A 26,972-nucleotide genomic window follows, 5' to 3' on the forward strand; every position below is an offset into this window, starting at 1 on the left:
GTTAAATCGAACGCACAAGCCCCTGTTTTGTTTTGCCCTGGGGTGTGGCCAAGCGTCATTGCTCGAATCTGATTGGCTGCGTGCTTCATGGAGTTTTTAAATTGTTGCAGCTGCCGACAGATTCACAGGGCTGTCAAAACAGTCGCGAGGAAGATCGCATGACTGGTGAGAAATCACGAAAACTACTCAGATATTTTGAATATTTACTCACAGACATGTATTTCCTTAAAGCTACAGAGCTTTCTGTTTATTTTGGGCGACAGTAAGATGGTGGTTTTATTTAATTTTGGTCTTGTTGTTATCGTGTTCTGATATGAGCTGCACAGCTAGCGTTAGCTGGGTTCGATGTGAAATAAACCGTCAGTTCTGATAATAATGTTCATAATAAATCAAACTTTATATTTATCGGAAATTTTATACCTTCAAAATATTGGAGAATCAAGTGTGTAGATATTTTGTTTACCTTGAGGCCGAAGGATTGGTTTGAAGCCTTCTTAGAGAATCATATATCAGAATAAGAATACTTTATTAATCCCTAAGGAAATTATATCCATACATTAACCTGACTTCTTCATAAACCTCTTTAATGCCTTAATAATGGCAGGCCTAATATCAGGGCAGTTGCATTATGTTTGAATATCATTTATAGAGTTCTGCTAAATGATTACACATATTTATTACCTTTACTGTGGGTTTTGATAATGCTCAACACAGTTAGTCACCACCTGAAAAAAATCCATTGTGACACTGGAAAACTCTTCAACTAAAAGCAGGGAGCCTAGCCTTTTTGAAAACAAAAAGCCTACTACAGCAAGCTTGTTATGGCAGTAAATATATTACATTTTGGTTTTTGCAATGGAAATTTTTATTAAGATCTGCATGTCTGACGTTACAGTGATGTGAATTTATGTGTTGATTATTCAAAACGGTATAATTCATGATATATTGTTGAATATTATCAGGAGCGGTAAAGTGTCAGTTGCCAAACGTAAGTGAACTTTAGTGTGTCGCTTCTCAGCTGTTTGGGGGGGGCTGAAGAAATGAGGACAAGCGAGTTTGACTCTTCATCTGATGATGAGGTTGGAGAAGAGGAGCTGACTCCACTGCACATCTCCTGGTAAGTTTGATCAATTTAAAAGCTGTGTGGATGTCTACGTGTTCTTGCTGACATGGACACAAACAAATATCACTCTGCTAATATTGGTTTTCATTGGCTTTAAGGTTGCCTCTATCCATAGTAGGGTGCCCGCAGTTTCTTGGAATATGTCCACTACCAGGTGAAACAATTTGTCTACTGTATTTACTGCATCGTATATTGATTTGTTTTTTTCTGACTTGTTTGTTTTGTTTTTGCTCTTTTTTGTTTTGTTTTTGTTGACTAAAGGTTGCAAATACAAAGAAATCCGCAGATGTCTGCAAAGAGATATTGGTAAGTTGGTGCTGATCCTGATTTTACCAGATGTAATTGGCATTCACAAGCAGATGTTTGAATCTAACCACTTAATCAAGAAGCAAGATTTCAACATATATTTCAAATGCTGAAAAATAGTTTTTACTGTAAGATGTAGAAAACCTTGACTTTGTAATAATAATTAACAATCTTTGTTGTCATTGCACATGTACAATAGTATTGAATGTAACCCTGTCTGTGCAAAAGTCTGTCAATTTAGAGCATGTTGAGTATGTTTTTTGTTTTTTTTGAGTCAAAGTCAGTGAGTGAGTGTTGTCATCTTATACAGCCTACACTCATTAACTGTACAGATACCTTCTAATTAGCGCACATTAAAAAAATTATAAAATACTAGAATTGAACTCACCAGAAGTCAAGCACAAACTTGACAGTGGATACTTTTTAACTTTATGCAAAACATTTTATTCACTTAGCTATCTGATTTATGATTTCATTTTTTCACAGTATTTTATAAATAGTATGTTTATGCAGAAATTAGCCTTATGTGGTGGAAAAAATGTGGATAACCTGGGGTTTTCCCGTTTTACAAGAGAAACTTCTCTTCTTGTTTACAGAGGAGCTCCAGAACCAGGGGGTGCAGGATGTGTTTGTTTTCTGCACAAGAGGAGAGCTTAGCAAATACAGGGTTCCCTCACTGCTGGAGGTCTACCAGCAGCGGGGCTTCAGGGTTCACCACATGCCTTTTCTAGATGGAGACGCACCTGAGCTGAACCAGTGCTGCCAGATCCTTGATGAGCTGCAGATCAGCCTCAAGAATGACAGGAGGACAGTGATCCAGTAAGTCAAAACTGAGTTCAGTTTAATGTTCCACACAGTGCGTGATGTCTACCAGCTAATTAATACAGACAAAGCAGAGAGGAGAGTTAGCATGTAGTACTGTGCAAAAATCTTAAGATTTTTAAAAAATCTTTTGCTAGTAAAATGGGGCATGTATTAAAATGTGAAACATGTAAACACAACAGAAGATGAAGAAAACAGAGTTTGTACAATTTGAACAAGCTCGAAAGTCAGTATTTGGCATGACCACCTTCATTCTTCAACACATCCTGAGCTAACTTGAGGAAAATATCTTGTTTGTAGTTTCATGAAGAGTTCTCCAGGCTTCCTATACAACATTCAAAGCTCTTCTTTCGATGTTGGCTGCCTTTGGTTCCATTGTGTCAAGATGATCCCACCCTGCTTTAAAAATGTTGAGCTCCAGGCTCTGTGGAGGCCAATCCATGACCGATGGTGTTCCACTGTGTGCTTTTCTATCCAAGAATACTTTTGTTGCAATGGGTGTGTATTTTGGATCATTGCCTTGTGTAACGTTTAATAGCTGTTTCGGACTCACCTTGTTGGTGCAATTATGTTATATTTGGCATTTTCTGTAGATACGATGAAAGAAAACCTTCTGAAAATGTTCAGGTACAAGCACTGGATTCAAAACGAGTGAAAAAGAAGCCAGTGTCCAAAAAAAACTTGATCTCCTGAAAGCCTTGAGATCTCTTGTTCAAGAACTCTTAAATAATTACCTGAAAGACTTAGGGCCCATTTAATAGTAGAAAGTATAAGCCTCCAGTAATCATATTTGAAGTAGTGAAGGTTGTTTACATACAGCGGTAAATGATTTAGAATTCCAGAACGAGTGGATGGATATCAGCTGAACTGCTGGGTGGTTCTTTGATCCCACACAAATCAGTTTTATAGCAACAAAATGATTTTGTTTTTCAGTTTCCAGTAAAAGTGTTGACAGGATGCAATTTTATTCTGATTAAGCTTTTTTTTTTACGCATGACCAGGGTTAAACAGAGTTACCTACAAAAGCAGATCAGATTGGATAGTAAAGAGAGGTTTTTGTGTCGCTCTATAAAACCAGGAGATCTGAAGTGAGCAGAGCTTTTACTGTTGTTGCTAAAAGGCCCCTGAGAAGCTCTCAACTCTCCCAGAGAGCTTATAAAGCTGCTCGCTAGGCAACAGAAGGAAACTGGTTGTCCTGAACTTGTATGATATGAGTGGGTTTTAATTTTAATGCTGAGAGGCATCGCTACCACAGTATTCCCTGTCCAATAAAGGACACCTTGGTATCATAAAACTTTGAAGTGCCAAATGGCATCATATCACCACAAATACCTTTCATTATACAATACAACAGTTTTTTTTCTTTAGCTGTCAATTTCATTGGATTTTGTCATTTTCCTTTTCCCTATCTCCTCAGCTGCTACGGGGGCCTGGGACGCTCAGCATTAAGTAAGATTATTATTCTTTTATTTTGAAATTTTCTATCGAACATTCTCTGTCCAACATCAGAAATGTCATGTAACCTAATTTAATGTCAAGGCTCCCATCACATGGCTGTTGTTTGCCCTGCAGTCGCTGCCTGCCTGCTGCTTCAGCTCTCTTCCACAATGACGCCAAACAAAGCCATCGAAATCCTCAGGCACCACAGAGGAGGAGGAGCAATACAAACAGTGAGGGTGAGTCGCTGCTTTTCTTCCTCTTCATCTGTAGTTTTTAAGGGGTCATTTTGCTGCTTTTGTTAGTTTATTACAAACTCATATTTTTGTTGGTTTGTACCTTGCAGAGACATTTGATGGTCTAAAATTGACGCGATTAATAAATTAGATTAGAATATAATTTTTTAGCCCTGCGACAGCCTGGCGACCTGTCCAGGGTGTATCCTGCCTCTCCCCCTAAGCGGGCTATACAGACAGTTGGGATAGGCTCCAGCCCCCTGCGACCCTGACAAGGATAAGCGAAAAGAGAATGGATGGATAGAATTTATTGTCATTGTACACGCACAACAAAATTGTAGTTAAAAATTAACTCTAACATCAAAACGCTCAATTGAATCTGCTCGAGAAAAGAAAAGCATAAACGTGGAAGAACTGTATGTAAAAAATGGACGTAGCTACTGAGCCTCCAGCCATCGGTTTGTGTTTTGTGTTTTGAAGCCTCAGCTTTGGCAGATGTCGCAAGCAAGCAGTGGATCTGATGAGAAACTGTAAATACTGTTACATACCTATATGAAAGCAGTTTGCTATTCACCTTATTCTAAATCTGATCATTCACTGCTATGTCACTGTTACTCTAAACAGATTGTAATAAGATCTGTAACTAGTGATTAAAACCAGAACCTCATGATTTTCAGGTAACTTGCTGCTAGAAAAGTCTTGGGGATCTAAATTATAAATGGGAAAAAAAGAAGAAAAAATGCTGCTTATGTAAAATAATCAATTTACACCCAACTGTCACTTTATTAGGTACAGCTTGTTAGTACCTAATATTGGATATTGGGTACTTGCAATGGACCCCTTTGCCTTCATACCTGCCTTAGTTCTTCATTCCACAGATTCAACAAGGTGCTGGAAACACTTCTCAGAGATTTTAGTCCACACTGACACAGTTCCTGGAGATTAGATTGACATCTTGTGACTGTGGAGGCCATTTGAATACAGTGAACTCAATGATATGTTCAAGAAACCTTTATAAGACACTTTGTGACATGGTGTCGTCCTGGAAGCACTCATTGGAAGATGGGTACACTGGTCATAAAGGGATGAACATGGTCAGTAATAATTCAGGTATGAAGGGACTCAAATTGTGCCAAGAAAGCGTCCCGTTCACCATTATCCCACCGCCAGGAGCCTGTACCACTAATACAAGGCAGACTAGAGCCATTCTTTCATGCTGTTTACCCCAAATTCTGACCCTACCCCAGGAATCTTGCAGCAGAAATTGCGACTCATGAGACCAGGCAACATTTTTACAGTCCTCTCGATGTGTGAGCATGTGTGAATTGTAGTTTCACTTCCTGTCCTGCTGAGAGAAGTGACATAAAGAGAAGTGACAAGTGCGGTCTTCTGCTGATGTACACTATCAGAGATGCTCTTCTACATTCCTTGGATGTGGTTATTTGAGTTGTTTTTGTTTTCAGGCTATTCTCTGTAAACCCCAGAGATGGCTGTGTGGGGAAAAAATTAAAAGTAGATCAGCACTTTCTGAAATATTCAGACCAGCACTAACAATCGTGCCACATTCAAAGCCTCTTAAATCATTTTTCTTCTCGATTCCGATCCTCCATTTTGAACTTGAGCAGGTTGTCTCAAACATGCTTCCATGTCCAAATACACTAATTTGCTGCCATGTGATTGGATGACTAAATATTTGTTTTAACGAGCAATTGAACAGCTGTGCTAAACAAGGTACCTGGTGAGTATACATAACAGATTAATCAGATCATTTAACAAGAAGAAACACTGAGCATTCTCTGATTCCCGCTTTTAAATTACCTCCCTCCTTATTGCTGTGAGCTGCCAGTCAATCAAAACACCATAAATTATAAATAAAACCTCTGAATTCATGAAGAAAGTATCATCACAGCATTATATAGTCTCTGATTTATTAAAACTTTAGTCTTTCTGTTGTGTGATCCCTAATTTTCCATTTACCAGCATCTTTTTACTTTTCTGTAGCAATACAACTTCCTTCACGAGTTTCGGGAAAAGTACACAGCCTACCAAAGTGAAAGTGAAGTTCGCTCGGAGCGCTCGGTGTCTCGGTGATTACTGCTCCTTTCTACAGAGCTGGAAAAGTCTCGTTCCTCAAGCTTGCTTTCCTGATTGTGTGGTGGTATGATTATATTCTTGAGAAATGCACTTTAGAATGAACACTGTAATATATTGCTTTTTATCATCCTCATTATAATTAATTAAAGACTTGATGAGGAGATACTGCTTTATGTTATTAGATGGAAAATGTTGTTTCGTTTATATTGCAAATAAAATAATGGTGTGTGTTAGAAGTGCTATGTCAGCTGGGCAATATATGTGTGTACTTTCCAATGGTCTTTTTATTTAAGGGGAATAAAACTGCACAACAGCTTTTCAGACATCAAGTCTGTCTCTAAATGTGGAGCTTATCAGTTATTTCTAAAATTTCTAAGTTACTTTCTTCATTGAAACCAGAAATTACTCAAATGGGGTCTTTGTGAACTAAATCTAATGGTGAAATTAGGCTTGTATGAACTGTAATGGTTCCTTCCTTGTAGCACAAAATCTAATGCTGCAAAGTCAAGTTATGTTTTATTTTTCATCGTATTAAAATATCCCACAATTTATATTTTTCTATCTACATTCTGTGACTCATACCACTTGCAGCAGTGAAATGCCAATAACGTTTGCATTTCCTCTATTGGCGCCCTACATTTGCTATTAGACAACCTTTTTAGTAATTTTGTTAAGTAATCTGCAGGAATAGTTCTCCAAGCTTCTTGAGGGACATTCGGTACATCTTTTGATGTTTGCTGACACAGTGCTTAAATAATGTCGAGCTCCGGGGAGGCCAGTCTACGACTGATAGTGTTCCATTGTGTGTTTTTCTACCCAGGCATGCTTTTACAGCATTGGCAGTGTCTTTAAAAATTAAGTTGTTGTGAATCAGATGCTTTCCAGATGGTACTGCATGGTGGATCACAATCCCACAGTACTTTTCTGCATTCATAATTCCATCAACTTTGACAATGATTGATCTTGTATAATTTGGCATACCTCAGCCTTTTCTATTGCTCCTCTTTAAGAATGGCTTCTTGACAGCCACCCTTATCTTTTTTTAAGTGCAACAGATTTTAATAGATTCAACTAAAGAAATAGGAACATTGTGTTTTGGTGACAGGGTACAGTAACTAATTCTTTCTTTTTTTCTTTGGGGGGGCGTGGTTTGTGGACAGCACTTGCTGCCTTTTTATACTTGGATGATCATAGGCCAGTGTTATATGGCTTATCAAAAAAGACTGAAAAGAAATGGACTGAAATGAGTGAAAAGGAAACCAATGTCTGAATAAAAGCCTGAAGAAGCCTGAAAATCCACTTTGAATAATTACAAGTCTCGCTCCTTAGAGGCAAAATATAAAGACACGAGGGCTGTCTTAAGGTTTTTTGTTGACATTTGCATAGAAATAACACTCCAGTCCACGTTAACAGAGCAGGATAGTTTATTTAGATTCAAATAAACAATTTCCTAGATGTAATTTGATGTGATCTAACACATAAAAAACTTCTTTATTTGAATGTGACAAATGATAATCCTTTTCCCTGATAAATTTACATGTTAAACATGACAATAAATACTCTAACATGAATTAAATTTTTTTTGCAGTGGCCTAAAACATCAGTCTAGATTCTGATTCTGGAGATGAGCGATACTGCGAGGAGTGCTTGATATTCTGAAGAATTACTAAAAACAAGAAAAGGTCAAATTGAAAACATGAAAAACAAAATGTTGGATCTTCTAACAATGTGGAATATTTGGTGTTGAAATTAAAACGCACAACGACAAAAAGAAATTCAAAGGTACAGTCAACAGTATGGCACATCAGCTGATGTCGATCAAAACTTGAATGCCGAAAGGAAAGAGGAGGATAGTGTTCCTTCCTAACAGTGAATACATTAAAGCAGCTGTCCCCAACCCCCGGGCCGGTACCAGTCCGTGGCCCAGGAGAGTTGAGACTCGGGTGTGAAATGTATGGTTTTCAGGGTTTTTAGCGTTATTTTGTTATAGTTTTTTTGTTAACTCGGTTTTCCCGGGTCTTTTCCCGTGTGTTATGAATAAATCTTTTTTTCTGTACCGGTACTAGTTTTATTTTGTTTTATTTATCCGCGACACCTTAAAGGCCGGTCCGTGAAAATATTGTCGGGCACAAACCGGTTTGTGGCGCAAAAAAGGTTGGGGACCGCTGCATTAAAGTACTGTTGAGTCTGCCTTTTATTTAGAGATACCTGCAAGGACGGGTCTACAGATCACACACATGGCGGTCCACACTTAAGAAAACAAATATCAGCACTAGTTTGACAGGGACGCATGGAAACAATACATCAGATAGCTTGAAAGGTGATAACCGACAACCAGACTACTACTGTCCTTGTGCGACACGTTTCGTTAACATGCACTTCAGCCCTCAAAGTGTCACGTTATAAGACCTTCTGCATCTGCGGGCAAGAACAAAAGTCTGTTTTACACTCCGCTGTTCATTTTAGTCATGGTAATGAGTCACGTGGCAGGTGTAAATTGGCTTTTAAAGCCTGGGATCTTATTCACAGAAAAAGCTAATGCAGTTCAGCACACAGCTTAGATTCTCACAGATAAATGCACACCTGAAAAATGTCTACCTAGTCTGTAAACACTCAACAGTTGGGAACCGTGATGAAAAAAAAACCTTTATTTTCAATCCCAAGCATCAAAAGAAAAAAAAAAAAAAAAAAAAAAATCACACTATTAAAAAACAGGGGGAAAAAAAGGAGAGAGAGAAAGATGTGTCCATTCAGGTCTGTCCGTATTTTCCATAAAATCTTTGTAACTATAGTGCTATGAGAGGAACACTGCAACCAGGATTCTCTTACAACTGGCTAAATGTTTCTGAAATGACAGGTTTGTCCACTTGGAAATGGCATCTTGTGTTGCTGAAAGGTGGTCTCCAGCAGGTCCAGCGCTCCAGCACTAAGATCATAGTGTCTGGTCGTTTACTGTACATGCAGGTCCTTTTGCTTCATCGCACCATTTAAGAGCTCACCAGAACGTAGATCATCCTGTTGGAGAGAGCAAGAGGAATATCTAAATAAGCATCAAGGCTGGTACATAAATCCACAAATTGTTGTTTGACAAAGGAAGACTGAGCGCCTTTTTAAAAGCTGCTGGTAGGCAGATTTTAGACAGAGCCATGCTGCGTTGCTCTCCTGTCACTACTGACTGCCTCTACCTTTCAACGAACAAATAAAGTGGTGTCCGCCTCTCTGACAAAACTACCCCACGATCAACATATCTTCATATCCACACATTTTTTGCACTTCAAACAACAGCCGCCGTAATGAAGTCCAAGTCTCAAAGATTCTTCTCTCAGTAGATACAAATGAAAAGTAAAGTAAAGAGCAGAAAAATACAAGTGAAAAACATACCCGTAGAGATAGTAGAAGAATGACAGGAGGTAGAAAGCCAGTTTGCACCAGCCTTCTTTTTGACAGTACGCCAGGATGTCAGCGTTCATGATGGTTGTTGGGTCGTAAAGTCCTGGACAGCTCATCACAGGTCTGCTCATATACCTGCAGAAAGGCAAACATGAAAGCAGCGAGTTACACACAGATGTAACTTGTTTAAGAAGGTTTAGTTAAGTAAAACCAGGTGTTGACTCTAGGATCAGTGTTTTCGAATACGTACCTCCAGACATGATAAGCCAGCAGTGGTAAGTTGAGACAGAGGGTGAGCCACTCGGCCGCACAGAAGAACATCACGCAGAAGAAGAAGTGGATAAGATACTCTGGGAGCACCAGCTAAAGGAGCCAAGGAAGAAGAGATTATGTCAATATTCGCATACAGCTGATAGTTCAATTCTCTTGTTCTAATTCTGACTTAGTAATGTACTGTCTAAACAAAGTTAATCAATCCACTCAATGTGTGGAATAAATGCAGAGACTTAGAAATTGAAGCACACTGATCAGAGGACAACACAATGTGATGTAACGAATCCTCAAAGGTAATGAGTCCTTTTTACAAGGAGAAAGCGGAGCTATTTAAAGAAGCAGACGTCTAAAAATTGCAGTAGCTGAAAGAATACAAGAGAAGGACTGAATCACAAATGAACCGTGGTTAAGCTATAATTTTGTGCTTTACATGTGCTATACAGGCCTTTAGTGAGGTCCCGCTTCATCTTATATTATGTAAAACACATAAACACTGCCTTATTTTAACACATGAAACAGGGTGAAAAATTAAAATCATCCATATGCAGATTTTAAGCCATTCCTCACTTGTTTAATGCTTACAAAAGGTGCCACAGTGAAGCCATATGTGGCTACGCATTGAGAAAATTAATTTGTATAATCGCCTCTTTTAGTCACTGAAGAAACATGTGGTTCTTGCATAATTTTTTTATAAACTGTTGCAAATGGATAGAGAACATGGTTAATTTCCCACCCTGGTTATGTCATGCTTTATCAAGTGTGACCACAATTAAAGGGGGACAAATTGCTCTGAAGAATATCTGCGCATCCCAACATCGACATTTTCTGCAGTGAGGGTGAACCTACAGATCATTCCACTTCCTGACAAGCGCACTGGACAACACACCAGAGAAGGACCATGCTGTGAGCACGCTTAGCATTGTCGATGCAGCAGTCTGCCTCAGGTTGACAGAGTTCGAGCTGGTTGCGGGATTCAGGGGGGCAGATGGAGGCGCCACATGGAAGCCATGCATTAAAAATAAGAGCAGAGGGCGGAGAGGAGGGGGCAACCAACAGCCCACAGATGGAAGGGTGAGGGGTGTGTGGGAAAGAGGAAGTTGCAGGAAGGACGGGACGGGCTTTAAATGTGCTGAAATCCTGCACTGTGCTGCCAAATACAAAACAACTGCACAAAAAATAAATAAATTTATTGTGCCAACTGAGCTGAGAAAAAAAGAGGCCAAAACTGCAAATCGGACTGTGGAGCATGTCAAGGCTTAAACGTAGAGGAACCTTCACTTTTCAGCTAAGAATCACTGACCAATCAGGAGCTCTAAATATTGCTGAGCTGGAGAGTGTTTGGATTCTGCAGCCATCTGTTCTGAACCGCAGGTGATGCGTGTTAGAGCCAACACTGAGATCATAAACAGTGGCCTAGGTCTGCTAATTGCTGACTCAAATTGTAGCATTCACCTTGCAGAAAAACAAGTTGTGACATGCATTTAAGAAAACCGATGATTGAAGAATAAAACAAGCTGTCTTGGAAAAATCAAACACGCAAAGTATTACAAAAAAAAAAAAAAAGGGGGGGGGGGGTGTTTACAAAAATCAAAAGACTAGTGTTCGGGCTGCTGTGATTCTATACCATCCTAACAGTTATGTGCAACCTCTGCCAGAACTGCTGTTTCAAATGGAAAACAAGATACCCATCTCTCAGAGTTTCCTGGGAATACTCTATACTTGTAACTATATGCAAACAAAGGGTAGGTTGTAGTAAAGATCATGCATGTTTTGAGCATTTGCAAGTCTTTTCAGTTAACAGCTATTCTTAATCCATAATCAATAAGGAGGACTCTTGGTCCAAGAGTATAGTGCTTACCCCCTGTTAGATATCCATTTGCTTCTACGGCCAAAAAAAGGTAGTTCAAGAAAGCTGAAAACATGCCTGTTAGTCAGTGCAATCCGTCTGAAGCTGAACTTTGAGGCGTACAGGAGAGAAATACAAAGAAGAGATTGAAAAGCCAAAAATAAAACTATAACGACCGTGTAGGTGGGGGGAGGAAATAAAAAGGATACAGGTGAGGCACAGGTGGCATGTTGTCTAATCCCGAGCTGAACCCTGACCTAAAGATTAGTTAACTGAAAAGACGTTTGCAAACACTTCCCCGTGCAAAATGACAAGACTGCAGACTGAGTTGGAACTGAGCGGGCATTTTAAAGATTGGTACAAACCTTTAATGCAATTTTGACTCTTTTAATCTTTTTGACCTTTTCAACTGTCTTTTTGTCGTTAAAAGTGGTTAAAAAAAAAAAAGCAGATAAAGAAAAACAAAAAGGCTGTTAGAGTTTGACAGCTGACAAGATCACTGAAGTTATAACAGGCAGGTTATTTAGCATAACAGTGCAGAGAAATGAGAGAAAAAGACAGATAGGTGGATAAAGTTGTACTAAAATAAAGAGAACATCTTTCATCAGAGCATATCTGCATGCAAGGAAGGTGTGATAGCTGAAGAGGTGAGATCACTTACCGGATTTAAAGTGTTACATTGATCTATAGGATTCTTGTAGTCAGTCTTCAGCTCATCGAAAGCGATTATCTGAAGGACCAAGGTGATCAATGGTAAAATGTTAAAAACAGAGACTCAGAGGACAGCACGTGCAATAATATTTTACCAGGTTACACTACCCATACTGCCCCTATATACCTTCACAATAAAATTTGATTTAATATGGATAATGCCTTGTATACTGGCGCTGTATTTACTGACTTTCAAAGGGCTTTTAATACTGTGGATGAATATAAAAGCAATAGATTTAATCAATAGGTGGCAAAAGGTCACCAGCTGGAAATGTTACTTGTGGTGTACCACAAGGATCTATTTCAGGTCTATTTCTTTTCCCCCCCATCTACATTAATAACAGGTCTGAAGCTCTGTATTGTGAACTTTTTTTCCCTAATCCTAACAATATTTAACTAAAATTCTAATCTGTTAGCCTCTGACTACAGGAAAATAAGCTTTGACTTCCTCTTAGGAAAACTGAAGTTATGCTTTTTGCCAGTAACTGCAAACATAACAAGGGTAGAATTCTGTTAACCAAATGTGACTCTGTTTGAAATTAGCTCAACTAATCATTTAACACATCTAGGAGAAACTAAAAATGTATCATGTACAAGGTAACTGCAAAAATTACACTCCTATATAGACAAAATATTAATTCATCTCAGTAAAAGAAAGGCAAATGATAAATGATCTGTTCTAGTCCAACCAAACTATGACTATGCATGTCACTCATGGTTAATGGCTTTCAGAAAAGACTAAACCCCAAGTTATAATTAGCTCAAACAAACTCATCTGCTATACCCTCAGCTTTGACAAACTTTAGCATAGAATAAAAGCTTCTTTTAGGCACCCTTTTTCACAAGGGGTTACCACAGTGGGTAGGCTCCACATTTTTGATTTGGCAGAGTCTTTATGCTGGATGTCCTTCCTGACACAGCCCCAAAGGTATTTCTATCTCCTCCCGAAATCAAACAGAGGATCATTTGCTTGTTAGTAAATGATTCCTCTACATTAAAGTGGTAAAATGTCCCAATAACACGTATAATATTCACACCAAAACTGCTCCCTTATTCTTTTGCTTGCAGTAACCAGAGACATGGTAAAAAACAGAAACAAAAAACTTTAAGATGCAGCACCATCTTTAAAAAAAAAAAAAAAAAGAAAGCAGAATCTAAACAAAATAGGTCATTTTATAGGAAATTCATTTACTACATCTTCGGGTATTGGGTAGGCTGTGGCTCAGGTGATAGAATACTTGTCAGGTATCCTTGGGCAAAATACTGAACCCTGATTTCAAGTGTGGATACAATCAGATAAGCTAAATTCTCATATTTAAATTATTTGTGAGGCTGATTTGTTTGAAACATGGTTTGAAATACTTAGAGAGGGTCTTTTACGGAAAGGAGTACGATTACCTTGTATGATTGTATTACTTCAAATAAGTTAATCAGTGATATGAATGAAAATCAAAGAAAATTAGTCTTTGGCTTGCATTCAAAAGCAAATTGCATGTTCTCTGTCTTCAAGTTATTTATTCACAATACAACAGGTAAGTTCTCCAATATGACCAGCCAGAAGCAGAAAACTGAAGATATCCAAACTGGAAAGTTTAATTATCTTTTTTTTTTATTATCCCAAGCCACGTCACTGATTACCTCACGCTAGTAAATTACTGAACAACTAGTTAATTATTTACAGCTAGTTTAATGTGCTCCAAACCTCCATGCTTACGTTGGGGTTGTGACTGCAAAACCTGGCGGTATTACACAATGCAGAGATGTGACATGTCGATAAACACATGACAGCCAAACGTTAGCTTAGCATGCTAACTAGCCAACACTGCACTCTGAGCTGGCAAGCGATACAAACAAAATAAAGGGGTATAAAACGTGTAAAAGTGGTGTTGAGCTCTATATAGATGATGGGAAATAGTTTATTAAAAACACGTCTTGGTGTTAAAGCTGCTAACTTGTTGTCCTAGCCGACCGGACAGGGTGTGTGCCATTCATTCCCAGGCTTCGTTAGCTCACTGTTAGCCCGTCTTTCTCATTCTTTCACCTACTTTTACGTCCGCACCGTTTGGCAGGCGACCTAGAAATGTGTACTTACATGCCAGATAGCGAAGAAGATAAGCGCGGCCGTTAGCAGCAGTGCGAGCATGTAGCAAAAGGCCGCGAATGTGAACGCCATTTTTCTCCGGTTCTGCTGGTCGGTTCCTGGCTCGATCGGCAGATGATGCAGGCAGCTTCCCAACCGATTACTGCTGCTTCTTCCCCTTCTTCTTTGAGTGTTAGTGGCTGCAAGTCAACCATCTTACAGCAGGGTGCGTTACCGCCACCTACTGGACCATTTACTTATCTGAAATCACTTTTAACATGCATTAGCGCCATCTCCTGGAATTTCTTTCTGAACTTCGGTGTTTTCTTTATCTCCTGGAGTCCCACAGTTTCAGGAATAGTGTCCATTGTGTGGTTTTCTATCCAGGTATGCTTTTACTGCATTGGTAGTGTGTTTATGATCATTGTTGTGCTAAAAAATGAAGTCAGGGCCAATCAGATGTTGTCCAGATGGTATTACATGATGCATCAAATTCTGATGGTACTTTTCTGTGTTCAGACACCAAGACCATCTCTGATGAAGCTCATATGTCCATTTCAGTTTGAAAACAGCAGTCTCTGGAAACACATGGGTAAACATCACTGTCATTTTATTTGGACAACAGGACAAGACACTTTTATAAAGTATGGGAAAATACAAATATCTCAAGTTTCACTGATGCCACGAGGCAGCTGGTTATGACAGATGTTTCAGGTGGTTTTTTTTAGTAAAAAGGAAAGAAAATAGAATAGGCATTTAATCAGAGGACACCGAGCGCTGACAACACAATTGCAGGTTAAAGTAAAAAAAACAAAAAAACCCACTAGAGGCCAAAAACTATGCGTTCACCACATAAAGATAAAAAGCTGTTAGAGATCCACAGGACATAACCAGATACATGGCTCAAAACCAAAGGGGGCTCTTAGTTAACTGGACCTTACATTAGGGAGACTGAGTTTGATACACGATGAATGGACAGTTTCTTATACATCCCATTTAAAATAGCAACAGCAGAGGCTTTCTTTTAGAGAAATTAATGTCAGTTTGGACACACTTCAGATATCACACCTGACGACTGTGATGCAAACCTTTTATAGCGTTCATGTGCAAATAAACGATGTCAGAGACTTTGTGTAGCTGTTCAGAAAACATCGGTAAGCCTTCTGTAAGGCTTACTTACTTTAAAGCATACACTTCTTCTACAGTAGCTCTCCACATTTTAGAGGTCTTTAGAATTTAGAAAGATAAATATATTCACATCTAACCCAGTACATTGCACATTTCAATCGCATTGAATAAACAGTGTTCATTTCAAGCTGTGCATATTCCTGAATTTACAGACTTTCTGAAGGGTTTTTCAGGTCATATAAAGGTCATTTAATCTAGTGGATTTGTGTTTTTCTGCTATTAGTAGACATTAAAACAAGTGATTACACTTATGTCCCCTTTGCTCCTGTTGGATAAAACCCTGCCCTCACGAATGATGCACGTGGTGCAGTTTGATTGTATGAAAACATCTTTAAGCCAGATCTCTGGGAGAGTTTCTGTTGTTTATGAGGGCAAAGACGCCATCAGAGAAAAACAGGTTTTGGCCTTGCAGCATGGCCTTGGTATGGTAGCCTTAGCAATATAATATTATGCACTATCTGGAGAATTTCTGGGCTTTAATTCAGCAATATAATTCAGGGTAAAAGTGGACATTTGTAGTATTATAAAAAAAAAAGAAGTCTGCTACTCGGGTCACTTACTACTGAGGTTACTCCTGTTTTATCACAATAAAACCAGTCTGTATTATCTGCAATACATGCATAGTACATTCTTATACAGCTTTAACTATCTGGGGCTGGTCATGCTGCTACTAATCCTTTGGGTAGTGTGCTGCACTGGCTTAAATACTGACAATATTCAGCAGGGAACCAAAAGCCAGGAAAAAATGCTGTCCCTTTGGGGCATGAAAAGCCAAATACATCCGTTTGTAAAGTGTTTGAGCTGTGTGCTCCAGCACAATGTATTTTAAAAATGCTCAAAGCTAAGAAAAATTGGGTAAACAAAAACTACAGACTGAGCTGAGCTGAGGATATTAGACATTGGCACAAAAATGAGCTGCTGGCACATTCAATACATAAATATCAGCCTTTCAAAAAAAAAAAGCTACACCGGTCAAATCCTGTGTCTGCATGAAGAATGTAAATCGGCCAGATGCTGTCATTTACCTGCCAATTCTGGCACATCTGGCGTTTGGAGAAATCGCAGCCGTCATTCTCAAGGCTGCGACAACCATGAAGCAATTCACGTGGCTTTACATACGGATTTAAGCACGACATTCATAAACACCAATAACAGTAAGAGCTATAATGCACAATAGGAGCTAACAATCACCCTAAAGACACAGTAACCCATTTAAACAGAGTCGCCCAGTAGATTAAAATGAGGGCGGGAACTACCACCCTGTGTAATGCAGTGTAATCATCACTGTCATGGTCGCTAGAGACAGAGGTTTTTGTGTGTAACTGTTCACATCTGGAATGTTTCAGTGGAAAAATATCGTTTTCCTGGAGTGTTGGATACTTGTAATAAACATGCAGGTCAAACGCATTACCCACAATTCACACTGTTTTTTTCTCTCCTCTAAACAGAGATTTAAAAAAAAACTGATGACAGACTAACAGGGTTACATCTGCAGCTAAATAAGCACCACTCAAGGGCTTCTGCCAGCTTGTGTTCTTGTGCACAGGAGAAGGTGCAACGCATATCATATAGATAGATGTATTAGTGTTACTGTAAATTATAACTGAAATGCCCTTGACTAAAGGAGAGACGGAGTAAAACAAAACAGAATTGTAGCTATGATTGTTCCGAGATTCTGGCAGGAAGTTTGTCTTTCACAATAAAATAAATGAAATGAATATAAAGTATATACTTAGCTAACCCTAGAGGCACCAGAAATAACTAAATATTAAAAAAAAAGACTCAGATTATTAAAATCGAATGAACATAAAACAGTAAAACTTAGGAGGTTCTGAGTGTAAACATCTAGAAGAAACAGAAAGTGTTGTTAAAAAGTGTTCGAATTCTTTTGAATTGTAGAAATGGTCAATTTCTGCACTTGAAGAGCAATGAGAACATTAATTCTAGGGCTGCCCCCCCCAAACAAAGACTTTCTTAGTCGAGTAGAAGTTGCAATTATATGTTTGTCATATTAATTTAGGTATTTAAATGTGTATTTTAGGAGGGAGGGCTGAGAAAGAAAAGTGATAGCACAGTAATAACACTTATCCTTTATCTCAAAGTAATCCCACCCTTTAGATTTCCTGTTCATAATATGCAACTATCAGCCAAAGAGCTCAGGGAGTAGCTGTGTAAACAATAGTATCTGGCACAAATAACTGAGTGTCAGTGTCAATTAATCACGACTTGAGTCTTTGGTTGACTAATGGGGGCAGCCCTCGTTAATTCAAAACAGACACGTAAGAGAAATATGGAGAGATTGTATGGAGACAATAACAGACCTGCTTCAAACAGTATGGTCAGTTTTAGGCTGCCAGATCGGTGAGGTTTAGTAAGTTGGCAGTCACAGAGAAGCATTCAAACTCTTGTAATTGTGTGCACCTTCTGGCATCTTATGAGTTGTAATGAGCGTTAAATGCCACCGAGCAGGCCTAAAACAGACGACTGCAAACACTATTTAAATCAGGTCTGATGCAGGGAGGAGGGAAAGGTTAACTGTGGTGTGTTGTCTCCAAGAGATGTCACGAGTTGTGCAATCAGGATTCTCCTCGTATCCCAGACCCCTGGAGGAGGTGATGGGTTTAACGAAAGAACCCAAGTTTCTCTCTAAGCCATTCCTCTGTGAGGTCCTCTGTGTTTCTGATCTCAAACACCTTGAAAAGAAAAGGAAGGACTTTATCACTTTCTCACACGGCTGTGGGGGAGTTTTCACCCATTTTTCTTTACAACATTGCTTCAGTTTATAGAGTTTGCAGGTATGAGTTTTGCACAGCTCTCTTAAACTCCCACCCCACATTTCCCTGCATTTCAATCTAGTTAAGGTCTGATCTTTGACTGGGTCACTGCATTGATTCTTTTCTTTTTCAGCCATTCTGTTGTAGATTTGCTGCTGATGTTGGGATCACTGTCCTGTTGCATGACCCAGTTTGGGTTAAGCTTTAGCCGTTGAACAGATGGCCTCACATTTGACTCTAGAATACTTTGGCATACAGAGGAGTTCACCGTGCAGACCCACTGACTGAAAGGTGCCCAAATCATCACCCCTCCACCGCCGTGCTAACAGCTGGTACAAGGTGTTTGTGTGTCTTTCTGTCTAAAGGATATTGTTCCAGACGTCTTGTGATTTCTTTAGATTCTGCTTTGCAGACCTAAGTTGTGCTGCCATGTTCTTTTTAGAGACAAGATGCTTTCTCCTGGTAGCCTTTCAAAACAAGCCATACTTTTTCAGTTTTCTCTGATGCACATTTGAAATGCATAGTGAGGCCTCTATGGACTGAGATGTAGCTCTTAATTTATTTGCAATTTTTCTTAGCATCGCATGCTCTGACCAGATTTGCTGCTATCAGTTAATCAAGTGATTAGCAGCACTCCCCACTTACTCTGTGTGTAGGGGAGTACTTAGTTTTTCACAGGGCTACACAAACCCTGTGAAACTTTCTTTTTCATATGACTACATTACATGGCACATGGCAATCTACACAGCAGTTCTTGACATATTTCAGTTTGGACCACAGTGGTGGGCTGCACTGCCCGTCGATAGATCTATGCAGTTAGCACAACTGATAGAAGTAATTCAAATGTATACCACCAGTTTAAAATTTAAACATTAATGTGGCAAATACAAGAATATAAGAGCTGCACCAAATGCACCCAGTACTACTGGCTCATTCTGTGAAAAACAATTTCAAATCTGGACAAAAAATATTCTCAACTACCTCCTCCTTTAGTTGATTTTTTTAAATACAGTGTTTTAAGCATATCTAAAATTTTACAGGGTCTCAAAGTCACATGGATTTTTATACATTTTAATTTGTGTTATTTCTTTTTGAGCCCTCATAATTTCATAGGTAGATGAAATAGCCACATTACATTTAGAGTTTGCTATATCATAGTTTCAGTATCAACATTTCACCAGTTTGATGTCAGCAAAGTGACATTAAACTGGTGTATCATAAAAGTCAAGTCAATTTATATATAAGCACATTTAGAAACAACAGGGATTGACCTAAGTGCTATACAACTATGAATAAATCAGAAAAGGAAAAATACTGAAAAATAGATGACAAATACCACAGAAACAAAAGAAAAATATCAAAACTCAGTCTTATTTAAAACCTTTACTAACCTTGGTCAGTTCGACAGTCTGCACCAGCTTGTTTTTGCTTCCTGCGTACATCATCTGCTGCTCTGGTCTGCAACCTGCCAAACACAAAATCAGCAACTTTGACAAAGTTTAGCAAACAGTAGTTGCCTAAGTTTTGCTCTAAGTGTACGTATATTTTTGAAAAGTAATCTCAGAGAGGTTCATACCCACGGGGCTGGAGAAGATGAAGCAGAGGGGATAAGACACGCGCCCGTCGTCATGTTCGTACTTATAACTGTAGACGATAAATGTTCCTGGTGCTAAGGACTGAGACTAACCAACATAGATAGATCACATGTAAGACAAACCCACTGCCTAACTGTTCCATATGACATACAGGCTGCTTACAACGATTATAATTCATTTTATGCTGATAAAATATTGTTAAAACAAGATCTATTCAAAGGATATCTTGGCTGTCTCTCTGGCAGCTCGTCCTTTAGATCATCAGGAGAAATATCCTAAAACAAACAGAAAGAGTTCAGTTGACATTATCAAGAAAAGCAATCATCTACTAACATCCAGCACCTGGCAGGCTGTCAGGTCAGAGCTTAATGAGTTCACCGTCACTTCTTTCAAACCATACACTGCTATCTAATTAAACATTTAAATTTTAAACCTGATTTTTAAATATTGTTGAATATATTTGAAAGATAGAGTAATATAAAGCTCACCTTATGCTCTTCCTCCAGAATAACCAGCTGCTTGTCTTTATCAATCTTCACTGAATGGTACAACAAGAATATAAAAACTGCATTAAAACAGTCACATTTTACAAGCAGTTGTTTAGTGCTTCAAAAATGATGATGATCAAGGGGGGAGAAATCAATATTTTGGGCTGCAAAGCTCTAAAACGTGACCGTGAGTCTGAGTCCATGTCGTGCAAACAAACGGCTAATCCCATTTGACATTTTGATCCAGAGATGGATTAAGCTCAGGTTTGATACACACAGCCTGCTGCATTTGGAGGCAACTCATTCTTTCCTGCATACAGAACAGCAGCTACCTTATAGTTGTATCTAATACCAGGAACATTTTCTGTTGTGCTATATTTATAACATTTGACTTTAACTGCAACAAACCACAGAGAATTGTACAATCCATGTCAAACCACAGAATGCTTACGATTACATTGTAACCACTGCTGACTGAACTGCTGCCCATCTTGGCGAGGACACTCTTTTTTTAATCTCAAGAGTCACACAAGTTACCAATCTAGAAGCTCTACGAGTATTAAAAGCTCCCTTGTGGAAAACAAAAAACGAATTTCAAGTTACTCCGATTTTTATGACTCCGATTAAAAATTCAGGAGACACACTGCTCAGAGTCAGTGACTTACTGATGATCGCTGCATTGTTGGTCTCCTTCCGGAAACGAAACTCCTTCAGCTTTTTAACCAGATCTTCATCCACTTCACACACTACCAGTGATTCACTCTGATCCGGCGTGGGCAAAACAAGGCAATGGAAACAAATAAATGAATTTCAAATACATTAACAGTTTAATATACAAGTCAGTCGACACACAAATTAAACTGTATATTACTTCTTTGGGGGTTGATGCAAAGTTAAACAAAAGTTTACCTATTTATTTTGGAGAAGGTAGTTTTCATTTGGATTAGACTACCTTAGTGCGCAAATGTCTTGAGTCTCCTATCATTCCTTTATATTTTTCTTCCAAGCATTCAGACTTTCTTGTATTTTTTAAACTGATCTTGAGAAATAGCTCCTCTGCTTTTTAATGATTTCAGAGGAATCTTTATTTTTTATTTTGTATGATAAGCAGTTGACATATTAATCATTCAAGCATTTAAAAGGGCACCTATGAAGGAATTACAGTCAACTTAGCAAAGAACTATCATATATCTACAGCTGATGAATGGTATTTTAAAGAAACAGGAAAAGAATCCACCAAAGACCTGTAACACAAGACCAGAGATATGCATCTGGCCCTTCACCTGAATCCTCATACTTTTCACTCAGTCCTAATCAGCAATGGCCTCAGTGGAAGGGCAACTGTCAAGAAACCATTTCTAACAAAAACAGCTACGGTGGAGCTACGGTGTTGGTGATGTTGTCAAAAGTGTTAGAGTGTCAGATTTTGATCCTACCATCTAGAAATCAACTGATATGCAACAGCTGATTTTTTTATATGACAATGATCCCAAAGGAACTGTCAACATTACTGAAGCAGTGTGGGATCATCATGGCAGAGAACAGAAGAAAAGGCAGGCAGATTTCAAAGAAGAGCTTTGAATAACTTTCAATAACCCTGGAGAACTATTCCTGAAAATTACTTAAAGAAATCACAAGAAAGCTTGGCTAAAAGAGTTCAGGCTGAAGAATAAAGGCAGTATTAAGTATTCACTATAAGTTCATTAGAATTGTACAAACTCTGTTTTTGCCTTACATACTGTAATTCCATGCATGTTTGCACATTTCAATAAACTGCCACACGCATTTCACGTTTCACAAAACATAAAGACATGAGGGGGGCAGCCTAAAGTACTGTAAAGTACATGACAAATATTCTAGCAGCGCCATGATAAAGTCAGAACATTCATACATGTTTGACTTTTTCCTGATGTGAGGTAGATGATTTTATATAGTCAATGATACTGTGGCTCAATAGTTCCAGACTGCCAGGGGATTCCCATGATGCATGGGTCTGCTGGAGGTTTCTTCCTGTTAAAGGGAGTTTTTCCTTCCCACTGTCGCCAAAGCGCTTCTTATAGGTGCTCATATGATTTTACCTGTTGTATTATTGCAGGGTCTATCTTACAATATAAAGCGCCTTGAGGCAACTGTTGTTGTGATTTGGTGCTGTATAAATAAAACTGAATTGAATTGAATAATGAAGTGGAAAACAGAAAACACCACTATTACTGCGTTGATGTGATATTAGTAACAAAACACAGTTGCAGTAGTACATATAAAGAGCATCTTACACACTGTGACATTCAAGCAGAAAATGAAATCAGCAGAAATTTTACATTCATCCTAATCTACTGCTATATGTGTTAATTTTAATTAATATTTGAAGACAGCTTATCGGTAAGAAAGACAGCTGCAGAGTCACAGATTGTGGCTTTAAGTGGTTTTCATGCAATTTACTACTTTGTCATAGCAGCTATATCCTGAATTAGTGAGCCAGGGTAAAAAAAAAAGAACAAAAAACCCACCAATGCTGGTGCAATTTTTTGTTTTATGTATCTGTCATGTTTACAGTTCCAACCTCAAAACGGAAACTCCATGTTTTGGATTAAAAAGATTTGTACTTTAAGCTACGGGTGTTGCCAATTCGTGAGGAGCTTCACGTCTTCTTGACCTCTGCTTAACTTTGCTGTGTCTTTGTGAGATATGTTATCCTGTGTTTGTGTATAGTAGTGTAATAGAGAAAGAAAGGAAAAAATTATATATAACTTGTGTATAAAACAGAGGCTTTTTAAGAACACCAAATAATCAGCATGTCTCTTCCTGCAAAAGTCCAATATGACGCACAGGATTTCATCCATAAAACAAATAAATTGATTAAATTAAATGAAAAAATCAATGCACCAGCCTGAACAGGATTTCATTTCTCTGAACCTTTGTCACGTCCACACACAACATTACATAACACCATCATAAAGACATAAACTCTCCACGAGTCTCTTCAGACTCTCTGAAATCTATAATTACACCTTGGAGAACAGATGGCTGGTGGGAGTCGGGATTTCACTGAGCTCAAGGAAAGATCTTCATAGATTAAGAGGAGGCTGGAGTGTCTGTGGCTGCTGGGACTCTTTAAAAACAGGATGCATGGGGAAGGGATTAGGGACAGCCAGGACAATGAAAGCTGGGGATGGCCAAAGGGTTACTTCTGGTTCAAATTCCTCCAGTCAATGACAGCTAGCTCATGAGTTTGGCTGCCAATTCAACCAGGAAATGAGAGCCAGTTAACTTAAACCACCAGTTAATAATGGACCCGGTGTGTTTATGCAGTAAATCAGTAACACTACTCTAATGAAGATAGCTGAACTGCCGTGACACGCAGCGAAAGACCCAGAGGGAAACGAGATTCATCTGGACAAACAGCCGAGCTAACGTTAAGGCAGCTCCCAAAACCCAGACGTGTTGAAGCACATCAATGCAGACTGCTGCATCAAGCCACCCGCGCCCAGCTGCAGGAAGTGCAACAGCTTCGCCTTCAAAATATAAACATGCACAAACTTGCTCTAACCTCATACTAAATAATGTCGTTTTCTTCATTTAAACACCTAAACTACAAATGTTTAGTTGACAATTAAAAACAAAAACCAAAGAAACGTCACTACACCTCATGAACTTAAACTACTCTTTTTTTTTTGCCTTTTCTATTGTTATTATTAAATATATTGCAATGTTCTCCTGAATTATAATCAGGCTGCTCTAAAATGTCCTTGGAAAGGTTTCAGTTGATTAAGTTAACTGAGACGAGGGAAAGAGCGAGAGAGAGACAATATTTCTCCCATACTGGCTTCCCTTGATTGGCTCCCTGTTAAATCCAGAATTCACTCTCAAACTACTTATTTACTTGTGGTTCCCAAAGTTTCTTAAAGTAGAATGGGAGGCAAAGCCTTCGGCTTTCAGGTCCCTCTTCTTTGGAACCAGCTACCTGTTTGGAATCAGGAGACAGACATCCCGTCCACTTTTAAGATTAGACTCTAAAGTTTCCTTTTTTATAAAGCATATATGTAGGGCTGGATCAGGTGACCCTGAGTCCTGGTTTAGTTAGTCTGCTGAGGGATGCACTGAGTATTTCTTATTCATTCACCTCTATTCACTCTCTCTGTTTATCCACCACTTTGCATTTAATCATTAGTTATTATTAATCTCTGGCTCTCTTCCACAGCTTGTCTTTTGCCCTGTCTCCTTCCCCTCCTCCCAAATGATCATGTCAGATCGGCTGGCCCTCCTTTAACTTGGTTTCACTGGAGGTTTCTTATTGTTAAAAGGGAGCTTTTCTTTCTCACGGTCACCAAGTGTTGAGGTTTCTTTCTAATATTGAAAAGTCACTAAAATATAAAGTCCCTTGGACTAATTTTTGTAACTGTTATTGTATTTAATAAGTGGTATATTCAAGAAAGTTAAATTTTAATCATTGAGTGCTAAAATTAAGACTATGTGTCTTACAAATTCATAATTTAGTGGAGATAAGCACCACAGTGAAAACGTACAAAGCACAAAATAATCTTGATCCAAACTGGATTCAGATGTTGTGTGAAACTAGAAAGACAACGTGTGAATTCAGAGGGAAAGGTCACCTGAAAAAAGGAAAAAAATAAATAATAAAAATATTTTAAAAACAAAAGATGTATATCTGTTAGAGGGGTAAGCGTGTAGAGTAACTGTAATAAGGACCTAGTATTGTATTATTTACAACGTAATTATATTTTTTTAAAGGTAAAAGAGAGGTAATATTTAGTTTTGTCCTAGTTTATTTTTTATTCTTAATACTTAGTGTCAAAATCTAGTTTTAAAAAGTGTCGAGATTTAGAATATGCAGTACATAAAGGTTCATCTTTCACCTTTTCGGCCACTTGTGCCATTTATTTATTCGTTTAGATTAAGAAATGCTAATAATGACCCAAATTAAAATATATTTTTCAATTTATTTTACAGCACAGCGTTCTGGGTTTTTTTATTTTGAAATTCATGGCAGGAAACGCGTCACTTCTGCTACGGCTGACTTGACAGGGTGGAACTAATGCTATGCTAGCAGGCTAAAGCTAGCCAATCTGCGACCTTACTTTTTCCTCAATAAACTCCGCATCTGCCAACAGCACACGATTAAAACGCAACGACGAAGCTCGCAGCAGCTCGCTTGCAAAGAAAACCGAGTAACTTACCATTGTTGTGGAGTTAAAAAATTCCCCCGGAGCTGCAGCGGCTGTTCTGAATGGTAGGGACGCTTTCAGTGTTTTTTCGTTTTTTTCCACCTCACATCATCTTGTGACTGGTTTGACCAATCCCATACAGGCGCCCCCTCCTTCAAAAGTTTCCTGTAAATCTGTGCTCGGTCTAATTTAGAGTTAAATTTGAGTTTGAAATCCAGCGTCTTACGTTAAAAACACTGCTAAGTCATTTTTTAAACGACTCATACTCGTTACTATTTAATAACAGTTGATACTTCTGCTGATGGTGATTCCCACCTAGGCTGTATTTCCTGCTGGGACATCAATAATGTTTCAGTGTAGTTAACTCAATATGACCTCAACTGAGAAATAATTACTTATGCTTTTACTTGGAATGCATGATTAGAACCTTCAGAGTATTTCACTAAATGAATTTGGTAATTATTTTAAACAAAGTGAGATTACTTATTTTAAAAAATTATGTTAAGGCATGACAAACAATGTTTGGATGAATAAAAGTGAGGCTTTCAAACTGTAACTAAAAGGAGAAGTGTTCTGTAGTTTTATAGAGGGTGGTAGGAAATATTTCCTTTATAGTAGCTCAGCAAGTCTGTGGCCACACTTCAGAACAATATTCATCATATAAAAACTATTTCCTTTTATGTCTACAGGCTCAGTCTCTTCAGAGTATAATATTATTAATCAAAGTATAATAATAAACTATTATTAATTTATTATATTTTAATGTTATGTGGAATATTTGTAATTATTTTTAATCAAAGCTGAGTACCAGATTCCACACAGTTTCCGCTAAAGCATAACATCAATTTTTTAATGCTAACATTGAGTTGTTTTGCTTTGTGCGCACTTAAACTAGAGATCCCGGTAGAGCAATTGAGACCCGATTTCAAAATAAAAGTGATCTCTAGGTTAACCAGCACATTTACATGAGTCCAATATGAATCATATAATCATGAAATAAATAACAATAGAGAAATAAAAATTATTTAAAAAACTGTGATATTACAAATAACAGAAATATTTGAATATTACAGATAGTAAAGAGATGTGTACAGCCATTACAAGTAAAACCACTGTCCAACAGACTAATTTTAAAATTAAAAACCAGACTGACGTCTTCTGTGGAAACAGAAAACAGTAATCTTGATTGACAGTAAAATTGATATTTTGTAATATTTGCATTTCTGTAATGTTATGTTTTTTATATGACTGATAACGTGTTGGTTAATGTTAAACTCACGTTCGCCTTAAGATTGCTTTTGTTTTGAAATCGGGTGTCAGTTTCTCTTGCCGTAGAACTTAGTATATACACACAACGCAAACCAATTTGTGTGCTGGTTTGTGCTCGAAAGCGACCATTTCTTACCGTAATTCCTAGAATACATAC

The 26,972-nt window shown here is 38.2% G+C and overlaps 3 protein-coding genes across 5 annotated transcripts; 1 reads left to right on the forward strand and 2 right to left on the reverse strand.

Annotated features, from left to right (window-relative positions):
• Positions 1-75: 75 nt before the first annotated feature.
• cdkn3 (cyclin dependent kinase inhibitor 3) lies at positions 76-6,569 on the forward strand. Of its 2 annotated transcripts, none has more exons than XM_084914119.1 (8): positions 76-165; positions 1,019-1,117; positions 1,222-1,277; positions 1,385-1,429; positions 2,026-2,248; positions 3,669-3,700; positions 3,824-3,927; positions 5,926-6,569. In XM_084914119.1, the coding sequence occupies exons 2-8, from the start codon at positions 1,041-1,043 to the stop codon at positions 6,013-6,015; spliced, it is 627 nt and encodes a 208-aa protein (XP_084770245.1). In that variant the 5' UTR covers positions 76-165; positions 1,019-1,040; the 3' UTR covers positions 6,016-6,569. The 2 variants fall into 2 exon arrangements, with proteins under 2 accessions (XP_084770245.1, XP_084770246.1); XM_084914120.1 differs by having other exon boundaries at positions 103-165; positions 963-1,117.
• An 855-nt stretch (positions 6,570-7,424) lies between these two features.
• Positions 7,425-14,515, reverse strand: cnih1 (cornichon family member 1). 2 transcript variants are annotated; one of them, XM_084914121.1, is made up of 6 exons: positions 14,331-14,515; positions 12,189-12,257; positions 11,893-11,940; positions 9,659-9,771; positions 9,400-9,543; positions 7,425-9,033 (listed from the first exon to the last, which is right to left on the reverse strand). In XM_084914121.1, the coding sequence occupies exons 1-6, from the start codon at positions 14,409-14,411 to the stop codon at positions 9,006-9,008; spliced, it is 483 nt and encodes a 160-aa protein (XP_084770247.1). In that variant the 5' UTR covers positions 14,412-14,515; the 3' UTR covers positions 7,425-9,005. The 2 variants fall into 2 exon arrangements, with proteins under 2 accessions (XP_084770247.1, XP_084770248.1); XM_084914122.1 differs by lacking the exon at positions 11,893-11,940 and having other exon boundaries at positions 14,331-14,512.
• Positions 14,516-14,911: 396 nt separating this feature from the next.
• On the reverse strand, positions 14,912-26,970 carry gmfb (glia maturation factor, beta). The gene is given in 9 exon segments (XM_084915564.1): positions 14,912-18,199; positions 19,672-19,745; positions 19,857-19,937; positions 20,099-20,150; positions 20,364-20,413; positions 21,029-21,125; positions 25,559-25,585; positions 25,587-25,648; positions 26,952-26,970. Coding segments are annotated over 9 exon segments (534 nt in total). The 3' UTR covers positions 14,912-18,127.
• Between the last annotated feature and the right edge of the window lie 2 nt (positions 26,971-26,972).

The sequence above is a fragment of the Perissodus microlepis genome, chromosome 19 (genome assembly GCF_051167445.1).
Source record: "Perissodus microlepis isolate ML-2025 ecotype Zambia chromosome 19, ASM5116744v1, whole genome shotgun sequence".
NCBI classification, from domain to species: domain Eukaryota; kingdom Metazoa; phylum Chordata; class Actinopteri; order Cichliformes; family Cichlidae; genus Perissodus; species Perissodus microlepis.